This window comes from Ammospiza nelsoni, chromosome 4 (assembly GCF_027579445.1).
Source record: "Ammospiza nelsoni isolate bAmmNel1 chromosome 4, bAmmNel1.pri, whole genome shotgun sequence".
NCBI lineage: Eukaryota > Metazoa > Chordata > Aves > Passeriformes > Passerellidae > Ammospiza > Ammospiza nelsoni.
Genome location: NC_080636.1, coordinates 1717793 through 1737383, shown reverse-complemented (window position 1 = coordinate 1737383; position 19591 = coordinate 1717793). Strand labels below are relative to the sequence as shown.

The 19591-nt window shown below is 41.6% G+C and overlaps 1 protein-coding gene across 1 annotated transcript in view; it reads left to right on the top strand.

The window, feature by feature from the left end:
- POLR1A (RNA polymerase I subunit A) overlaps window positions 1-19591 on the top strand; it is a 34492-nt gene that overhangs the window by 13687 nt on the left and 1214 nt on the right. The window contains exons 14-33 of the mRNA XM_059470084.1: window positions 503-694; window positions 1132-1275; window positions 1680-1863; window positions 3091-3173; window positions 3286-3444; window positions 3757-3855; window positions 4720-4872; window positions 5065-5147; window positions 5926-6091; window positions 6601-6822; window positions 7797-8011; window positions 8645-8812; window positions 9445-9580; window positions 10296-10453; window positions 10951-11065; window positions 11680-11796; window positions 12538-12819; window positions 13790-13990; window positions 14774-14891; window positions 17233-17397. Of these exons, the coding sequence (XP_059326067.1) occupies window positions 503-694; window positions 1132-1275; window positions 1680-1863; window positions 3091-3173; window positions 3286-3444; window positions 3757-3855; window positions 4720-4872; window positions 5065-5147; window positions 5926-6091; window positions 6601-6822; window positions 7797-8011; window positions 8645-8812; window positions 9445-9580; window positions 10296-10453; window positions 10951-11065; window positions 11680-11796; window positions 12538-12819; window positions 13790-13990; window positions 14774-14891; window positions 17233-17397 (3160 nt within the window). The remainder of the gene's footprint in view (window positions 1-502; window positions 695-1131; window positions 1276-1679; window positions 1864-3090; window positions 3174-3285; window positions 3445-3756; window positions 3856-4719; window positions 4873-5064; window positions 5148-5925; window positions 6092-6600; window positions 6823-7796; window positions 8012-8644; window positions 8813-9444; window positions 9581-10295; window positions 10454-10950; window positions 11066-11679; window positions 11797-12537; window positions 12820-13789; window positions 13991-14773; window positions 14892-17232; window positions 17398-19591) is intronic.

Below are 19591 nucleotides of genomic sequence, written 5' to 3'. Positions count from 1 at the left end.
TATACATTAATATAATATAATATAATATAATATAATATAATATAATATAATATAATATAATATAATATAATATAATATATGTGATAATAAAGTATGTGATAATATATGATAAAATAATAAATCAGCCTTCTGAAACATGGAGTCAGATCCTCAGCTCTTCCCTCGACCAAAAACCCCTGTGAACACCGTCACACAATTGCTTTTGTTTATTTAGTCTAATGATAAATGGGATAATTTTTTAACAGTCTGTTTATTTACTTCTGAGGTTTATTTCTGTTCTTTCTCCACTTGTGCTTCTGTTCCTCTAAAGAAGGCCCAGCACATCCAAACAATCTTGTTCCTTTGAGTGGCAGTGTCCAGAAGAGATTCAGTAGAGAGTTGTGCTGTAATGCGTTCTTTACAAACTACTTAAGTGCTTTTATCCAGGGGGAATAATTTTGGGAGCTGGAGGCACACAGCTTATTAACCCCACCACCACCACATTTTCTTGTTCCCTCTGTAGGATGGGAAGCCACTTCCTGGCCTGATCCAGGACCACATGGTTTCTGGAGTCAGCATGACACTGCGGGGCTGCTTTTTCACCAGGGAGCAGTACATGGAGCTGGTGTACCGAGGGCTGACAGACAAAAAAGGCAGAATTAAAACCTTTCCTCCAGCCATTATGAAGCCACAGCCATTGTGGACAGGAAAGCAGGTAGTTTATCATTTACAGGCTTAAAGAATGCTGCTGGTTTTAAAGTAAGCAGAATGCTAATAATAAACCAGTGCTGCTAAGAGTGTTGGAAAGGCCAAATCCTATTAACACCGTGTAGGTTTTGGTGTGTGTTTCTGAGCTATAAAAGCCAACAGACAACTTTTTTAAAAAATAATTTTAATATATCTAAGTATTGGAAAAATCTTTGCTGTTTTATATTTCTGAATAATTACATATCTCAGCTCACTGTTCCTTCAGAGGGTAGAGTAGCAGGAGGATATTCCTGCCTTGTGAGACTTCCAAGCTTTTAAAACTTTGCTGTCAGTGGAAAGAATACATGCAGGATGTTGCTTTTCTCATTCATGCCAGATTTTTTAATGTTGAGAAGCGATTATACAAAAGAAATAATTCCTGCCCCTCATCCTGCTTCTTTATAGGTCGTTTCCACATTGTTAATAAACATCATTCCAGACAACCATGCTCCACTGAACTTGACTGGGAAAGCAAAAATTGGTGGGAAAGCCTGGGTAAAGGGACCTGCAAAAGGATATCTGAATCTTGATTCCATGTGTGAATCTCAGGTATGCAACAACTCTGGGGTTTGGGCTGGGCTGTGTTGTATGAAAATGGTGTGTACAGTAAAGGAATGGGAAGGGAGCAGATGACACAGTCAGAAGCAGATATTTGGCAGCAGTTGCTGCCAGAAGTGGCTGATTGAAGGATAGGCCTGGGATAATGGTTTTGTTAGACAATGTGTCTTCATTGTCAGACTTTATAGGTGCAAAAATGCAGGTGGTGTTAGAAGTTTCATTTCTGCTACCAATTCTGAAAGTACAGATAATCTGACCACATTTAACCATTCACCAACATGCAAGCTTTTTAAACCTATACCAATTTTCACAGAGATTACACAGAAAAATGTGTTGAGTCACAGTGCAATTAAAATTTCTGTTTTCCTGATTCAAAGCTGTGTTTTATTTTTCAGGTTATCATCAGAGATGGGGAATTACTGTGTGGAGTCCTGGACAAAGCTCACTTTGGCAGCTCAGCCTATGGGCTGGTGCACTGCTGCTATGAGATCTATGGGGGTGAAACCAGTGGGAAGGTGCTGACGTGTCTGGGGCGCCTCTTCACTGCTTACCTGCAGCTCTACAGGGGCTTCACCATGGGTGAGTGCCTGCAGCACCTCCTGAGGTCCAAACCACACATGTTGGGCATAATGCATGCTAATTCTGTGAATGAAATTCTGCAAAACTGCCCTGGAGTGAGATAGCTGCCTGCCAGCCTTTTTTGATCTTGTTTTTTTTTTTTTTTTTGTTTTTTTGGGGTTTTTTTTTGTTGGTGCATACCTGGCCTTCTAAGCATAAAGAGTCTTGAGTATGTCCAACCATTTTTATTTTCTGTCCTGCCTAGCCAAAGTGTACACAGTTAATATGTCCTGTGCTGAAATTTTGTTTAGATCAAAACCTCGTGTTTTGCTTCTCTGAAAAGTAATTATTGCTTAGAAAGCAGAACAGCTGACAAAACGAGATGAAAGAACTTCAAGGGCTTGGTGTTTAATCCTTGCACATCACATTTTATGGCAAAACTTTTGGTAAATGAGTTTGAAAAGCTTTTATTACAGGTTTTCAAACTTATACAAGAGTTATGGAGACACAGTCAACTCTTAGCAGCAATGAGGGACCAGCACAGGGATATCTTTTGGAGTGAGGATGTGACTGATTAACTCACAGGACTCCTGAGAGCCAGGGTGCAAAAGTTAGATAGGAAAAGATAACAAGCCTGGGAGCACTGGGCAGTTAAAACATCAGACAAGAAGTGAGCCTGGAGCAGGAGTTTGGGATTTGGTGTTTTGACACCATTTAGTGACCGTTTTAGTGTCTGTGGCAGGAATCCTTACAAACAGCTCACAGGAGTTCAGGTTCCAGTGTTTAATCTGTTCCCTGGTCCTGTCATCTCAAGGATCTGTATTTTAATTTATCTGTTCTTAAAAAGCTAAGAAATGCCAGGTTGTGAAAAGTTCAACTAATAGGAAGTTTGATGTGGATGGAAGGAAAAAAAACATTTGATGTGGCTGGTCCATAAAGCATTAGTTTTAGATTTTTTAGAGACTGTTGAAGTTAAGGCTCCTTAAATTAGGGAGTTGATTTTGCACTCTTACTGCTTAGTTTGTGTTGCTCTTTTATTTTTCTTTCTTTTATGGCTTAGAACTTCTCCATCCAAAAGCTACTCAGATTTTTTTTTTCTTGTCAAACTGCAGGCCCTAGGTCTAACCATCATTGTAACTTTAGCTGTGACTTTCTTTCCCAGCTCTTCACTCAAAATCCCTGACACCAAAAGTGGTTCCTTCCTTGATTTTTTTTAGACCAGTGTGTTCTGTCTCTCCTCTTTAACAGGGATTGAAGATATTTTGGTTAAACGTGATGCAGACCACAAAAGAAAAAAAATAATTGAAAGGTCAAGGCAGAGTGGTATTGAAGTAAGTCTGTTTTGCAGATTTATTTTTTCTTCCATAATGCAAAATTTTTGAAATACTGCTTTGTTCAATCATGCCTGCTTAACACCTGAAAATTCCTGTATTTTACTTTCAGGCTGTTAGAGCTGCTCTTAATTTGCCAGAAACAGCATCATGTGAGGAGGTGCAAGGGAAGTGGCAGGATGCCCATCTCTGCAAAGACCAGAGGGATTTTAATATGGTTGACATGAAATTCAAGGAGGCAGTGAACAATTACAACAATGAAGTCAACAAGGTTGGCATTGAGGCATTTGTGCATACTAACCATTTTAAACTTTCTTATTAAGTTAATTAATGTGGATGGGAAGTGCCTGACTCTTCTGGAGGCTGAGGCTTTCCATCTGTCCCCAGCTTGGGGCTCCACATGCTGCCTCTCCTCCTCAGCCTTGTCCTCCCTGAGTGAGAAGACAAATTGAAATTATAAATAGGAATGTTTGTCATTGCTCATTGTTTCACTTTGTTAAAGCCTTCCACAGGAATTTCTTGGGTTTATTGTTTTGGGAATAATGTTTGGTTTTGTTCCCTTCACTCCCCCACAACTCTGTAGGTTTGCATGCCCCTTGGTCTCCACAGGAGCTTTCCAGAGAACAATTTGCAGTTGATGGTACAGTCAGGAGCCAAAGGATCCACTGTGAACACAATGCAGGTAATGCAATAACCAGAAAATGCTTAGCAGCTCTGTGTGCTGATGTGATGTGTCCTAGAACAGAACTGTTGGGAAGCTCTTGTGGGGATATCTGATACCAGGGCAAGGTTTTCATTCTGGACTTTGGCATGGAAAAATGTTAGAAGAATGTAATAAAGACCTCAGTGGGTGATGGAAGAGAGTCAGTGTTTATTGTAGCCTATTTTTGAATCACTCCTCAGTGCATGAGGGTTTATTGAAATAGCAGAACTGCTTTTGAGAAGGAATGCTGCAGTTTATACAAACAAACCTACTATAGGAGAAATATCTTCTGGCCTCTGTTGGAGACTGACCCTCTCCTTCAACTTCTGAATAGGAACAACAATCTTTGGTTTTGGTAGAATTGGAAGGATACATTTTCATTTTACCATTTGCAAAAGAGACACCAAGCTAGAGACTATAAAAATGCCATCTAAAATGGAGAGAATGACCACAGCTCAAAAGAGAGAGCATTTTGGGTTGAGGGTTTTGTTCTGTTTTTAGTACAATGCTGAGAGGTGGTGATGGTAATGTAGGGACCTAAAAAATATCTACAGTAATTTTAGTTTCACATTTCTGTGTTAAGTATACAGAATGAGGTATTGAGGTAATGTTGAGGATGAGTCAGGGTACTGGAATAATTTTTAAAAAACCAGGTGAGATCTCCATGCCTTTTCTGCCCCTCAGTAGCTGGAACATTCCATGAACAATTCCACGTGGAGCTACAGAGCATTTACTCAACATTTGACCTTTTTTTACTGTATTTTTCAAGAAAAATCACTAAGCTTATGTGAACAAAAAGCTGGATGGAAAAGTGATGTTTCCTTTTTTCCTGCCCACATTTAGATTTCTTGTTTGCTGGGCCAGATTGAGCTGGAAGGCCGAAGACCCCCACTGATGGCATCTGGCAAATCACTGCCATGTTTCCAGCCTTATGACTTTTCCCCTAGCTCAGGAGGATTTGTGACTGGCAGATTTCTCACTGGGATCAAACCTTCTGTAAGTTTAAGGCTGCTTGTGTTGATACTGAAGTTTATTTGAGTCTTGGTATTTTAATAAAGGGTATCTGCAATTATAGATAAATGGACTTTGCTCACCCTGATTTCATATGAAGCTTTTGAGGAAGAACATAAATTGCCAGTGTTGATGCACTTATTAGCAGAATGCTGATGGTGTTGTGCTTGTGTTTAGGAATTCTTCTTTCACTGCATGGCTGGCAGGGAAGGTCTTGTGGATACAGCTGTCAAAACCAGCCGTTCTGGGTACCTGCAAAGGTGAGAGGCCTGCTTCAGAATTGGAGCCTTTAAAAGCTCCTTTTGTTGGTTGTTGATTTTTCTCTTTTTTCTGAGAAAGTTCTGTGGACTCTAAATGCCTGCATTGCTTAGATTACTTTCACTGTGTTTGATTTTTACATAATAGTCTGAATGCTGTTTATTCTAAGTACAATTTTCTAGAGATCTAGATCAACATTATCATTTGATCATTATCATTTGAACAGCATGATCATTATCATTTGATCATTATCATTTCAACAGCAGCAGCTTCTCCTTTTGCAGAAATCTTTTTTTCTGGCACAAATATAGATAGGTGTACGAGTTCAGGCAGCTCCAGTTTCTCTTGGCCACACTGAGTGGCTCTTGTCCTTAGTCAAGCAACACCTTCAGCATATATAGAAGAAAATTGAACTTTTGAATTGTGTCAGAGGGTAGTGAGGAGTTCTAAAGGAGGGATGCCTCTTTCTTTCAGAAAACTGTTAAAGCATGACAGCAGAAATGAAGAGTAATTTACTGTTTCGTTTTAAGTCAGATCAGTCCAAGGAGGCTGGAGGGAGCAGCATGCTGAAAGCTTTACAAATCTAGCATTTCACATGAGTGTTGTGTCTGTAGGATTTTGGCTTCCAGAATTCCTGACCAGCCCTTAAGTATACTTGAGATGTTGATGACAACAGTGGGGTTTGTGTTAGAGTTGTATAATTCTTGCTGCTTTGTAGCCTCTTAACAGCATTTTTCTTATATTTTGGGTTTTTTTCCCATTTTTTCCCCTCTGGAATAGGTGTATCATAAAACATTTGGAAGGGCTGGTGGTTCAGTATGACCTGACTGTACGAGACAGTGATGGCAGCGTGGTGCAGTTTCTGTATGGAGAAGATGGGCTTGATATCCCTAAAACTCAGTTCTTACAGCCTGAGCAGTTTCCTTTCATTGCAGAAAACTATGAGGTAAAACACCTAAATCTTAAGTATTTATGAGGAGTGAAGGGGAGACTGAAACACATGCTTAACATCTGGCACATCTGTCAGGGATCCAGTGGCAACACTTGTTTGTCTCAGTTACTTTCAGACTAATGTACAATTTTATTTGCCATTGTATTCAAAATATGGAACCACTCTGAAGTCTGCAGCTTGATTTCAGCATCTCAATTTCAGCAGAGCACCAAGCACTGTCTGTTCTAACTCTGCACTTGAATTCAACAAAGATGACTTCACTTTTCAGTCTGTCAAGTTTGATTAACTTTTACCAGTATCACCACTGGTGATTAACTTGTACCAGTATCACTGCTTATTATAGAGTGGTGATAATAGCATAAAGTTATTAGGGTTTTGTCTCAGTTGGATTGAAAACCAAATTTGAAAATTGCTTTATAGCAATGCCCTTCTCAGTTTGTTTTGCCTTTTCTGGTACAGTGAGGACAGAGAGAAGAATAATCATACAAATTACTTTCTTACAGGTAATCCAGAAGAGAAACCATCTGGATGAGGCTTTAGCAAGGATGGAGTCTCACCAAGCTAACCAGCAGTTCAAAGCCATCAAAAAGTGGCGAGCCAGACACCAAAACTCTGTGCAAAGAGAAGGAGGCTTTCTGTTGTTTTCCCAAAAGAAATTGGCAAGTTTGAAAGCACAGCTTCCAGGAGGTGAAATTAAGAATGGAAGAGATCCTGCTACTTTACAGGTAACACAGAGGCAGTTAAACTGACCAAACCCTTCAAAAGAAGTTACAGAATTCAGTGTCTTTTGTTTAATTGCCCTGTGAATCCCAAAGTGTTTCACAGTCTAACTAAACAAGTTGCCTTTTAAAGGAATCATGTCAAGTATGTGGATGATAAGCTGAGATTTATTAAAGTCTGAGGGCCCTAGTGCTAGGGAAGGGGCTAAAAACTGAGATAAATGTGTTGTTAGGTCATGTTTGTGAATGGTTTGGAGGAGTTGGTTCTGTTTAATGGTGGGTTATTTGGTTTTTTCATGTACACAAAGTAAATCTCTCTTACATGGACAGCTGTCTGCTAGCTGACTGAGAACCTGTTTGAATACCAAAGATCAGAGAGCTGAGCCAGCCCTGCCTAGTTTTTCCAAAAAAATACTCCTGCTCAAGCCTCTTGTCCATCACAGCACTGGTCCATAAGACATGGCTTCTAATGAAGATGGGGTATGGACACAGAATTCAGACAGGTCCTGCTTCACAGCCTTGCTGTCAGAAGGAATTTATCCTGGTGGAACTTGGGCAGGTCGAAGGTGTTGAGAGATAACTCTGTGAGCTTGTCTGCAAAAGCTGTTTTTCCTAATCAAAGGTTTATTCATTGAGCTGTGCTGAATTTGTGTTGCTCTTGACACTTTTTGATAACAACTCCTAGTTTTTGATTTCACTCCCAGTTAAAATGATTCTTTGAGGCATTATTTCACTGCTTTAGTTACTGTGGAGTAGTTACATAAGTTGGGATATTTTTAGGCGGGCATGTAAAGAATCTTGAAATAAATTGACTTCAAAAGTGTTAAATATCAGGAAAAGGAGCACACCATATTTGCAGCTGAGCTGTTTGCTGTGTGTGTACACCCCTACACTCTGCACAGGTTCTCCTTTCCTCCTTCACTGCTGCTTGATTGCTTGTGGATAAAGCAGCCAGCCTAAAAACCTCCTCTCATTTTCAGTTGTTGAAGATGTGGTATGAGCTTGATGAGAAGAAGCAAAGGAAGTACCTGAAGAAGACAAATAAGTGTCCTGACCCAAGCCTGGGGGTTTGGCGCCCAGATACTTATTTTGCATCAGTTTCAGAAACATTTGAGAAGGGAGTTGAAGGCTATATCAGTAAATGGGAATCTGAGAACAGCCGGAGCTACATGCACACAGCACTTTCTTCTGCTAGGTAAAAACCTCTCAGTGTCTTCTTTGCACTGAGCCAAAACCCAAAATACCTTTGTGCAGCAAATTGGCTAAAACTGAAGAGTCTTTACCAAGCCTTGTTTCTGTTGTGGCCACTGTGAAGCCAAGCACTGGGTTTCAAAATGGTTCTTGAAAGCCAAATATGTGTAGTGTGCAATGGGGAGGCTCTGGTTATCTGTTCCTTCCAAACCTGAATTTTCCATGCTGCTGAGGGCTTTAACAAAGCCTCTCTGGAACCACAGCAATGTATTGCTGTCCCCATGCATATAGAATAATACTTTATAGTGATCTTGAAAACCAGAGTTTGCTCTTGATGCACCTTGGAGTTAGCAAGGCTGTTAGCAAGTGCAAGTAAATGGACTCTCTTTTGACATTCTGGGAGTTGGCAGCAGAACTAAAATACAATTTGGCCAAGGCCCCAGTTCTGTGTTAATGGGCTGTGTTTGTCAGATCAGATGGGGATAGACAATTTTACAGTTTCTGGAGTTTATTTATCTGTAAGCTACCAGGAGAAATTGTCTCAAAGTTGTGACTTCATTGAACTGAGCAATGATTCATTCTTTTCTGAGTTTTTTATTTTGCATGTTGAGCTAAACCTCTCATTTCCTGTCTCCAGATTAAAGGATCTGTTGTATTTAAAGTGGCAGCGTTCTCTCTGTGACCCAGGAGAGGCTGTGGGGCTTCTTGCTGCTCAGAGCATTGGGGAACCTTCAACACAGATGACTCTGAACACCTTTCACTTTGCTGGCAGAGGTGAAATGAATGTCACTTTGGGTATTCCAAGGTGAGAAAGCTTTGTCCTCAATGGGCCCTTTATTTTGGGCACTCAGGTATATAATTGTGCTAGGTACACTAGCAGGTATATGTGTGAATATTGATGGTGCACAGTCCTTCAGTGCCCTTGTTAATTTTCCCTGTTCAGAATATTTTAATGTTTTACAATTTTCCAGTTATTTTGGTTCTTTTTGCAGATACTAAAGATCTATGAAGGCCCCTTACTCTAATCTGATTTACAGATCATCAAATCAAATTACAAATCATCAGTTTATTTGGAATAGTGTGGGTCCTGACCTGGCCTCGTGTGGGAGTGTGGGATGCCTTAGGTGGGAGGGGATTGTGTTGCCTCAGAGAAGCACAAGAGGGGAAGAACACACAAGGAATCATCCCTCGTGCATCTGTAGGAAACAGATCTCATTAGTCTTTCTGTTCTTGGAACAATTCATTATCATCTCTTCTCATAACTGGGGGAATCAGAACAGAGAAAAGGAGCAGTGCAGTGTGACCACAGCTCTGGGTGCACATGGCTTTGGTGGAGCTGCCAGTTGCTGCACTCTGCCTAATGAAATAACCTAGATAATTACTTGATTTGCATAGTGCATTTATGGCTTAATTGGAATTATTATTCTTTGTTTAAAGGTTGAGGGAAATACTGATGGTGGCCAGCTCAAACATTAAAACACCAATGATGAGTGTTCCTGTGCTCAATACCAAGAAAGCTCTCAAAAAGGTGAAACACCTTAAGAAACTGCTCACAAGAGTGTGCTTGGCTGAGGTGAGATTTCTTTTCAGTGCATCCTTTGAGAGTCAGCAAAACAAACTCTCCTCTTTGAGCTCATCAGTAGTTTGCTATGCCACAGTCTTTGGCTTTTTCTCAAGCACGTTTTTCTCTGTCTGTAGAACTGCAGGGACTCTGTTTTGTCTTTGAGACAAGCTCATCTGGCTGTGATTGACATAGAGCTCAGATAGATACTTTTCCATCTGTCCCCCATCCCTTCCTATCTCACACAAATTGCTGTGCTCAGTAGAGGCAGAACATGTGTCTCTGTGGAGATTCACTACACCAGGGTGTGTTCTGTGTTCCTCCTTCCTGGCACTGCACCCTTGTGCTTCCTCCATGCCCTCCTCCTTCTATTTTTTCAGCTCTTGTGAGTTGAAAGCAGCAAGAATCAGGTTAAGACTTAGCTGTGTGCTGGAATGCTGTCCTGCTCAGTGAGCATGGTCAGTAAAGTGAAGCTGTAGGCCTCCTGAGAAGGGTAATCTCTTGTGAAGGAGTTGGGTGGGAATTGAGGCTTTTCCAGTATTGTCTGAATTAATTGTTGGGAAGACAAAAAGTGCAGTAGGGTACAGTCCTTTTGCCCAGGAGCCTCCAGAAAAGTTTGCCAGTTAGCCTTGTGTAATTCTGGTTTCCTGTGAAAACCAGAACTGCAGGAAACAAATGAAATGTCTTCATCAAAGGAGTAACATTCTTACTTGGGAATGTTTTGTAGGTCTTGGAGAAAGTGGACATTGAGGAGACCCTGCATGTGAAGCACAAGCTGAACAAGCATCGCCTCTACAAAATCAGATTCCATTTCTTGCCCTATGAATATTACCGGGAGGAGAAGTGTGTGAAGCCCAGGCAGATCTTGCACTTCATGGAAACAAGGTAAGTTTGCTTTTAAATACTTTAATATTTGCTCTTCTTTTGCCTTTTTATGGGCTTTGCATGTGGTTGATTACAGCTGGTGGGGCTTTTAGAGGAATAGTTCTAGCAGAGTTGCAGAAAAAATTTACACACCTGCTTTTATGTCTTGAATCAAATTGGCAATTTTATTATTCAAGTTCAGTAACGAACCATCTCTTCTGAAGGTCAATTTGATGTGCAGATTTTATATCCAGATGAGTGTATAATTTTATGCTTTGGATGCACAGCTACATCTGTGACAGTAACAGAGCTCATACCAACCTTTTGATTCCTAAATGAATGAGAAAGGGCTGAGAAAAATTATTTGCATTATCCTAGAAGTACTTTTGCATCCAGCAGGGAATAATGTCCTGTTATGAATTGACTGGCTTGTTAATCAAAATAGATAATTTTTTTGACAACTTCACGTTTTCTGTGGCACTGCTGAACTTTGACATTCTGAGTTGCTTCTCTGTCAGGTTCTTTAAAGTTCTTCTGGAAGCAATTAAAAGGAAGACTACAAAGATGGCATCTTTTAATGAAGTCAGCACTCGGAAAACAACTTGGAAGGATTTAGATGATGAGCAAGACAAGGTACAAAAAATCATCACCTGACAAACACCTCACTTCTTTCACTGCTGTTGAGAACCAGAATTGGAAAAGTGTAGCATCTTTCAGTGCACACCAAATCTGCGAATACTAAATTACTACTGAAATACTTTGTACATAAACTGTCTTTGTGTTCTCATAAAATTGACAAGGAAATTGAAGTTTTTGTTTATTAATTCCTGATTTGCTTAAGACTGTACTCTGAAAATGACTGCTCATTTTAGCTTCTTTTGGACAAAAACACATCACTCTTCTTCCTCCAAGATCAGGGTCCTGTTGGAGCAGTGGTTGTCAAAACTTTAGGGAAGGTCCTCTGTTCATTGAAATGCTTTTGCATGTTCTTTCACTCCTCTCCCATCAAGGAATGTCAGAGCAGAGTGACAGCTTATCCATCTTGTAGACATTGATCTTGTTAAATGTTGCAGTTATCAGGAATATGAGTTCATTTCTTTATAGTAGTGGACACACAGAAACTATTTTTTTCTGTAAAGGCAGAACCTTGAACAAGAGATTGTTAAACTCCAGATGTTTGGCTGGAGGCTTTTGATGCTGTTGGTACTGACTAGCAGTCAGCCTGATCATCTGTCATGGATTTTTAGACCCTGAACAGTCTGGAAGCTGTAGCAGAGGAAGAAGAGAACATTGTTGATGCAGAAGCTGATGAAGGGGATGGTGATGCTACAGAAACAAAACGGAGGAAGAACCAGGAGGAAGAGGTAATGGCTTTATAGGTGCTCAGCACTGCTCTTTAAAAGTCCCTATTTCTTCTGTGTTTGACTTGGGAAGGAAAACTTCCATTGAAACAAAATGCTGAAAAAAACCAAACCCCACTTGGGAGGGAAATAGAGGTTTTCTCCTTCTTTGGGCTGAATAGTTTTCATTTGTGTCTTTTCTGAAGCTTTGTTCTTCAGGTATTTGGGTGGATGTGTCTGGCAGTCAGGCTGTGCTGAAGTTCACCTTAATTTTATCTTTTGCTAATTTCATGCTATTAATTGTTTTTTAACACTTTACTGTGGTTCTTAAAAAATAGTCTCCCTGCATGTTTCTCTGTGTTCAGTACTTCATAATAAGCTCTTAAAAGGTGGAGTGCTGTAATTTCTGCAAGAGGGCGGGGTAACTGAAAATCTGAGGGAATCCTATCATCAGTTGGATTATGGGAAGAAATTGGACTTTCTCAGGGAGAGCAAACTAAATTCTACAAGCTAAAAACTACAGTCTCAACATCCTGTAGCATCCTGAACTGTGCTGAGAAATAATGGTAAGATTATAAAGAGATAAAGACCGAACCTAATCTGTTGTATTATTTTCTTTACAACAAAATTGCATTTTCTTTGTGCTGTAGGGGCAAGATCCTTGCAACTCAGCAGTGAAGAACATCCCAGAATTGGACTTTTCATGGTGTGCTGTGTCTCTGTACAGGTTCTGGCTCAGATAAACACAGAGTTATTTCTTTGCAGGTTGATTATGAGAGCGAAGAAGAGAATGGGGAAGAAAACGTTAATGAGAATCCAGAAGATGAAGAGGCTGAATCTGAAAAAGAAGAAGGGACTCCTGGTGCTGAAGAGGATCAGAACAGAGCAGAGGGTGAAGATTCTCAGCATCTTTCCTTTGTGTCTCAGACTAAAAAAGGGAAAGATCAACTGCTTAAGTCAGCAGAGGTGCGAGTGAGCGCTGTTGTGGAGAGCCACCCATCCATACAGGATTACACCTTTGACACTGAGAGTGAGCTTTGGTGTGAGGTAAGGTGGAACATCTCTGGGTGCTTGCACAGTCGGAGCCCCCATAACTAACGGCTCTTTTCCATGCAGTGCTGCTGTTCTGTCTCAGCAATCCCATGTGAATACAGAAAGCAGCACTACAAATGTATTTTTTGATGGCATTTTTAGTACTTTCTCATTTTCAGAACACCTCATGGAACTTTTTCTAAAAACAATTTTTGACAGGCTTATTGTTTTAATCTTTTAGTATATGATGGGCTGCTGTGGGGGTGTTCACAGGGGTCTTAGGGTGAGGGAAGAGACGAGGATCTGACTCCATGTTTCAGAAGGCTGATTTATTATTTTATGATATATATTATATTAAAACTATACTAAAAGAATAGAAGAAAGGATTTCATCAGAAGGCTGAGCTAAGAATAGAAAAAGAATGATAACAAAGGTTTGTGACTGAGACAGTCCAGACAGCTGACTGAGATTGGCCATTAATTAGAAACAACCACATGAGACCAATCCCAGATGCACCTGTTGCATTCCACAGCAGCAGATAATCATTGTTTACATTTTGTTTCTGAGGCCTCCCAGCTTCTCAGGAGCAAAAATCCTAAGGAAAGGATTTTTCATAAAAAATGTCTGTGGCAGTCTGCTGTGTAGCCCTTGATGAATAAAAGCGATGGCTGAACTGTTGATAAAAATGTAAACATCTTAATAAAAAATAAAAACCTCAACAAGCATATACCTGACAGAAGGGATAAACAAACAAAAAAAAAAAATTGCTGTCCTTGTACGTTGAGACCTCAGAAGCAATGTGGATGAACAGCCCTGGGGTGGGGAGTTCACATTGCCATCACTCACCTCTAATTCCAGTCAGACATTTATGTTCCTTCACACACAACCAGGGTAATTCCACGTGTCAGCTTTGTGCCTGAAGAGAAGGGTGCTGGTTGTCGAGCCTGCTGTTCAAGCCTCCTTACCTGTGCTGTTTCCCCCTCAGGTTTCCCTGGCCCTGCCTCTGACCAAGGTGTACTTTGACGTGTCCTCGCTGCTGGCGTCGCTGGCGCGCGGCACGGTGATCCACGAGGTGAAGGGCATCACTCGCTGCCTGCTCAACGAGAGCACCAGCAAGGAGGGACAGAAGGAATCTGTTCTCCAGACAGAAGGGATCAACCTGGCAGAGCTCTTCAAATACTCTGATGTGTGTAATCTGTTTCTAACCCCAGACTTCAATGCTCTTTTGTGTCTGGGGGAGATGGTGGATGATGGATGTCATTTCAGTTTCTCAGGGGTGATGTGGAGCCTTTCAGCTCCTGAACTGTCTTCCTCCTCCTTTCTATCCCCAGATGTATTCAGTGGAGCCTTTTCTCAAGGGCAGCTTGCAAATCAGTGTTTGTGCAGCAGCCAGGGCCTAATGACAGATGATTTCACACCATTCTTCTCTCTGGTGTCTCTCTAAATGTTGCTTGAGGGAGTTCTTCATCTCAATGAATTGCAGTGCTTGGAGATGAATAGTTCTGTTATCCCATCTAGGCCATAGCTCTCCAAATACAGGATTGTTTTAATCTGCATCTTCTCTTTTGCTAATAGTTCTGGCTGTCTGAGCCACACTGGGCATTGCACTGTGTTGTTTGGAAGACTTTAACTTGTTTTCTGTTAAGTCTTCTTTTGAAAGACTTTAACTTGTTTAACTTGTTTTCTGGTGTAATTTGTTAGCTTGCTTTTTGTGATTTCAGTTAATTTTCTCATGTGGTGAATTTTGACTCCAGTGCTCCTATTCATCTATTTAATGCTACTTAACACAAATCCTCAGAATAATTTTTCTCTGTGTTTGACAGCTAGGCTGCTGCCTAGTTATTCTGTAACTGTTGGTGCTGCTTAAGCTCATGAAAAACATAGGAAAAAAATCTGTCTTAGCTTAAGTTATTTAGAAATACAGAGCAACTGTTGTCCTAACTTGTGTCTCTGTTTTTTCTGTTTTCAGATTTTGGACCTGAACAGACTTTATTGCAATGATATCCATTCCATGGCTAAGAATTATGGAATTGAATCAGCCCTGAGGGTGATTATAAAGGAAATAAAAGATGTATTTGCTGTATATGGTAGGATTTCTTTGTATTTTTATAGTCTTTAATAACATTAAGATAGGAAAATACAGACACATGCTTTCAGTTACGGTTTTGCATGATCTTTTCATTTATGTGCTTATTTTTAGGTTGCAGGTTTTCATAGTTTTAATTATTTTAGAGTCTTCTGTGAAGACCTTGCTGGTTAATTATTAATTTTCTTTTAATCAGTAGGAAATAGGTGAGGTTGAATTTATTCCCCCTTCACAGAGTTTTTCCATTCTGGTATATTTTTTTCCAAGCTACAAGTTTCAGACCAATTAATTATTAATGTCTGAGGAAGCCAACTGTTAGACTTGTGCAGTGGCCCTGAGAAGAGGCTCAACCTTGCCTCACTTTGCCTTTTTAATGATGGGAACCCAGGCTCCTGAGTTTTTCTATCTTTGCTAAAACAGCTGCACTGCACTGTCTGAATGTTCTTCTCTCAGATGATTCAGAGAGCCCAGCCTGGGGAGGCTGCATGGCTTCACAGGCACTCACTGCGAAATAAACCATTGAAAATAGGGGAGATTAATACAGTAGGAATTTTAGCAAGCAGTTATAGCAAACAGATTTGCCAGCTGGCAGCCCAGAATGGTCTGACCTTCAAGTTGTTCAAGAACTGCTCAGTAAATGTTGACAGAGCTGTTAATGACCCCCATTACACTGAGTCCACACGTGTTAGTTAGGAATAAATGCATTTTTTTAGCCTGAACAGGGATTTCTGTGAATGCCTGATGTCATGCACAGAGGACATCAGAGCCTTTGTGACTCTGGGGGCCAGCTAATCCAGGTCACCAGGTGAGAGGCAGGAGCTCTGTCCCTCCTGATGGATGTGTGAGCTCTGTCCCTCAGTGATGGATGTGTGAGCTCTGTCCCTCCTGATGGATGTGTGAGCTCTGTCCCTCAGTGATGGATGTGTGAGCTCTGTCCCTCCTGATGGATGTGTGAGCTCTGTCCCTCAGTGATGGATGTGTGAGCTCTGTCCCTCAGTGATGGATGTGTGAGCTCTGTCCCTCAGTGATGGATGTGTGAGCTCTGTCCCTCCTGAGGGATGTGTGAGCTCTGTCCTTCCTGAGGGATGTGTGAGCTCTGTCCCTCCTGATGGATGTGTGAGCTCTGTCCCTCCTGATGGATGTGTGAGCTCTGTCCCTCAGTGATGGATGTGTGAGCTCTGTCCCTCAGTGATGGATGTGTGAGCTCTGTCCCTCCTGAGGGATGTGTGAGCTCTGTCCCTCAGTGATGGGTGTGTGAGCTCTGTCCCTCCTGATGGATGTGTGAGCTCTGTCCCTCCTGATGGATGTGTGAGCTCTGTCCCTCCTGAGGGATGTGTGAGCTCTGTCCCTCCTGAGGGATGTGTGAGCTCTGTCCCTCCTGAGGGATGTGTGAGCTCTGTCCCTCCTGAGGGATGTGTGAGCTCTGTCCCTCCTGAGGGATGTGTGAGCTCTGTCCTCCCTGATGGATGTGTGAGCTCTGTCCCTCAGTGATGGATGTGTGAGCTCTGTCCCTCCTGAGGGATGTGTGAGCTCTGTCCCTCCTGAGGGATGTGTGAGCTCTGTCCCTCCTGATGGATGTGTGAGCTCTGTCCTCCCTGATGGATGTGTGAGCTCTGTCCCTCAGCGATGGATGTGTGAGCTCTGTCCCTCCTGAGGGATGTGTGAGCTCTGTCCCTCCTGATGGATGTGTGAGCTCTGTCCCTCCTGATGGATGTGTGAGCTCTGTCCTTCCTGATGGATGTGTGAGCTCTGTCCCTCAGCGATGGATGTGTGAGCTCTGTCCCTCCTGAGGGATGTGTGAGCTCTGTCCCTCCTGAGGGATGTGTGAGCTCTGTCCCTCCTGAGGGATGTGTGAGCTCTGTCCCTCCTGATGGATGTGTGAGCTCTGTCCCTCCTGAGGGATGTGTGAGCTCTGTCCCTCCTGATGGATGGATGTGTGAGCTCTGTCCCTCCTGAGGGATGTGTGAGCTCTGTCCTTCCTGATGGATGTGTGAGCTCTGTCCCTCCTGATGGATGGATGTGGGATCCCCTTCTGTGCAAACAAGGATGGTGCAGACATTTGCTGATTTCATGTAGAGAAACTGCTGCCTTACAGCACTCCTGACATTGCAGTTTCCCATTCTCTTGATTCAGTTTGGAGAGATACTGGTTTGTATTAGTCAGTCTGCCTCTCCTGGGTGTTTGAGGGGAGCAGTTAAAGCAGAGACACACTGAAGAATGTTAATAGAGATGTTCTCCAAGCTGCCTGGATTCAAAGGCTTTATTTTAGACCTGATTTGTTTAAAAAGCCCCCAGATTCAGCCCTTGAATGCTCTGCTGATTGGTCTTTATTGTGTTTTAAGGGATTGTGGTAGACCCTCGACACCTTTCACTTGTGGCAGACTACATGTGTTTTGAAGGAATTTACAAACCACTGAATCGCATTGGAATTCAGTCCAACTCCTCCCCTCTGCAGCAGATGACATTTGAAACCAGCTACAAATTCTTGAAGGATGCAACAATGATGGGTAAATGCTTTAGTTTGAATCTCTTGCTGCAGCATTTCACATATGCTTGGTTTCTGTCATAACTTTCCAGTATTTTGAGTAATGCATAATTGTATTAGAAAATATGCCAAAGGCAGATATTTAAAATAAGCCTTTGCCTGGGAAAATGTTCCAGATGTTTTTAGTAAAATTCTCTCAGCTTAAATAAAACCAGCTCCCACATGTAATCTGTGGGGTCTGTGACTCCTTTCTTTAAGAATTAGCTGGGCATTTTTACAACAAACCTTAAGGTTGTTAAGATTTGCTATAGCTAAGATTTATAACAGGCTACTAAATCTGTCTTTTTCTGTCTCTACTATTAAAATTGTCTTCTCTGCTTTGTTTTTATGCATATAACTTCCATATCTTTTCCAGCCTTGCTATTCAGCATTTTATTTTGAGAAAAGAACTGGCTGATTTAGCAGTTTATCTTTGCTTTTTCCCCTCAAACTCAGACAAAGAGTCAGACTCATTTGTCTAATAGTAGGTTTCTGGTGCCATTTGAGATTCCCTAGAATCTCAATGAAAGAATCTCAATTCTTCCCTCAGTTGCCTCTCTGGAAGGTGTAGAGATCACAGGGCTGTGTGGATCATTTAGGATGTTTGGAGCAGCATTAGCCATCTTCATTTAAGGCCTTCTATCAAAAAACTTCATGCTTTAAGTCTGTCCTGACAGCTTTTGTGATCTCAGCCTTTGGATACAATTGCATCTCCCTTTTGCAAATAAACTTGGTTTCTGTCATTTGCCAGTCAGAAACTTGCTGTGTCCTTCCAGTTCCAAATGGGGAGAGCTCTCAACATGATCCCTTCAGCTCCTGTCCTAAACTGCCTTGCACTGACATCAGAAATGCTTCTACCACTGAATTCCTTTTTGCTCATGCTGTTTTATGGCTTTTCTGGGAAGAAAGATTGGGTTTTAATTAATAGCATTGGTTATGAGTGACTTAATTAATCTGAAAATTGTGAAGGAAAAGTGTAAATCCAGGGTGAGATTAAAGAGAAGAGGATGTTTCTCACTCGGTTTCACCCTCTGGATTTTTGTTGTATCACATAGTGACTTAGAAATCAAACCAGAGGAGATTTTTGCCAAGTGAAATGTAATGTATGGATAATATTATGTATGAAGACATTCAGTGCATGCTGACAGAGGGCAGGGTGGCTTGGCAGGAGCTGCACTGATTACAAGCAGAGGGAGTTAATGATTTCCCCACGCTGGAAATCAGTCACGATGGGGATTGCAGCAGCCTGGATCTAATTTGCTTTAATGTAACTGATAACTCGATTGTACAGTTCAGGAGACACTGGGAGGGTGCCTGGGGCGGGTGCCCTGAGCAGTGAGAAGGAAAGGAGCCCTGAGCAGGAGGAAGGGAAGGAGCCCTGAGAGGTAGGAAGGAGAGGAGGAGGTTTGTGAGGACATGCACAGCTGAGGTGAGCAGGGCTGCTGGAGCACAGGCTGCTCAGCAGCTCCTTGTGCAGGGAGCAAACTGCATCAGCAGAGATGCCCTGGGCTGTTTGCTCACAGAATGACTCTTTGTTCACATCACATGAGCAAACAGGGCAGCACCACTGTCCTGTTTAACCACCTAACAAAGGGGTTTTTTTTTCTTCAGCTATTTAATTATCCAGCTGTGGCTGAGATCAGAGCAGTGAGCACATGCCATACACAGTGCTGTGTGTGCTCCTGCCCCCACCCTCTGCATGATGCAAAGCTCAGTACATTTTGCTCAGTGGAAGAAAAATAACCAAGCTTAGCAGAAGTTTAACAATTTTATTTCCAATTTCCTACTGTGCTAATGATAAACTTGCAGCTTGCTGTAGTTAGGATGAATAAAAAATAGCCTGAATGCTTACAAAAACAGTGGAAGTAAAACAATCCCAGCCAGACATGTCATCTGGAGTGCTTCCAAATTTCTGTGACACTGTTTCGCTACAGTGAGTAACCACAAAATCAGAGGAATCCATGGAATGTCTCTCCAGTGAAAAGTTCTCTTCATATCTAGCCAGAGGGATTTAAAATACACATCAAAGGGATTCATGCTAACAAAGGAAAAAGGCAGCAGTGACAAGGGAATCTTTCTGGTTTTGCCTCACATGTATTTTTAGTGACCTATTTAGTCACCAGGATGTGTTCACTGGAAGGTCATATCTGTGTTCTCTTAGAATTCAGATTGTTTTT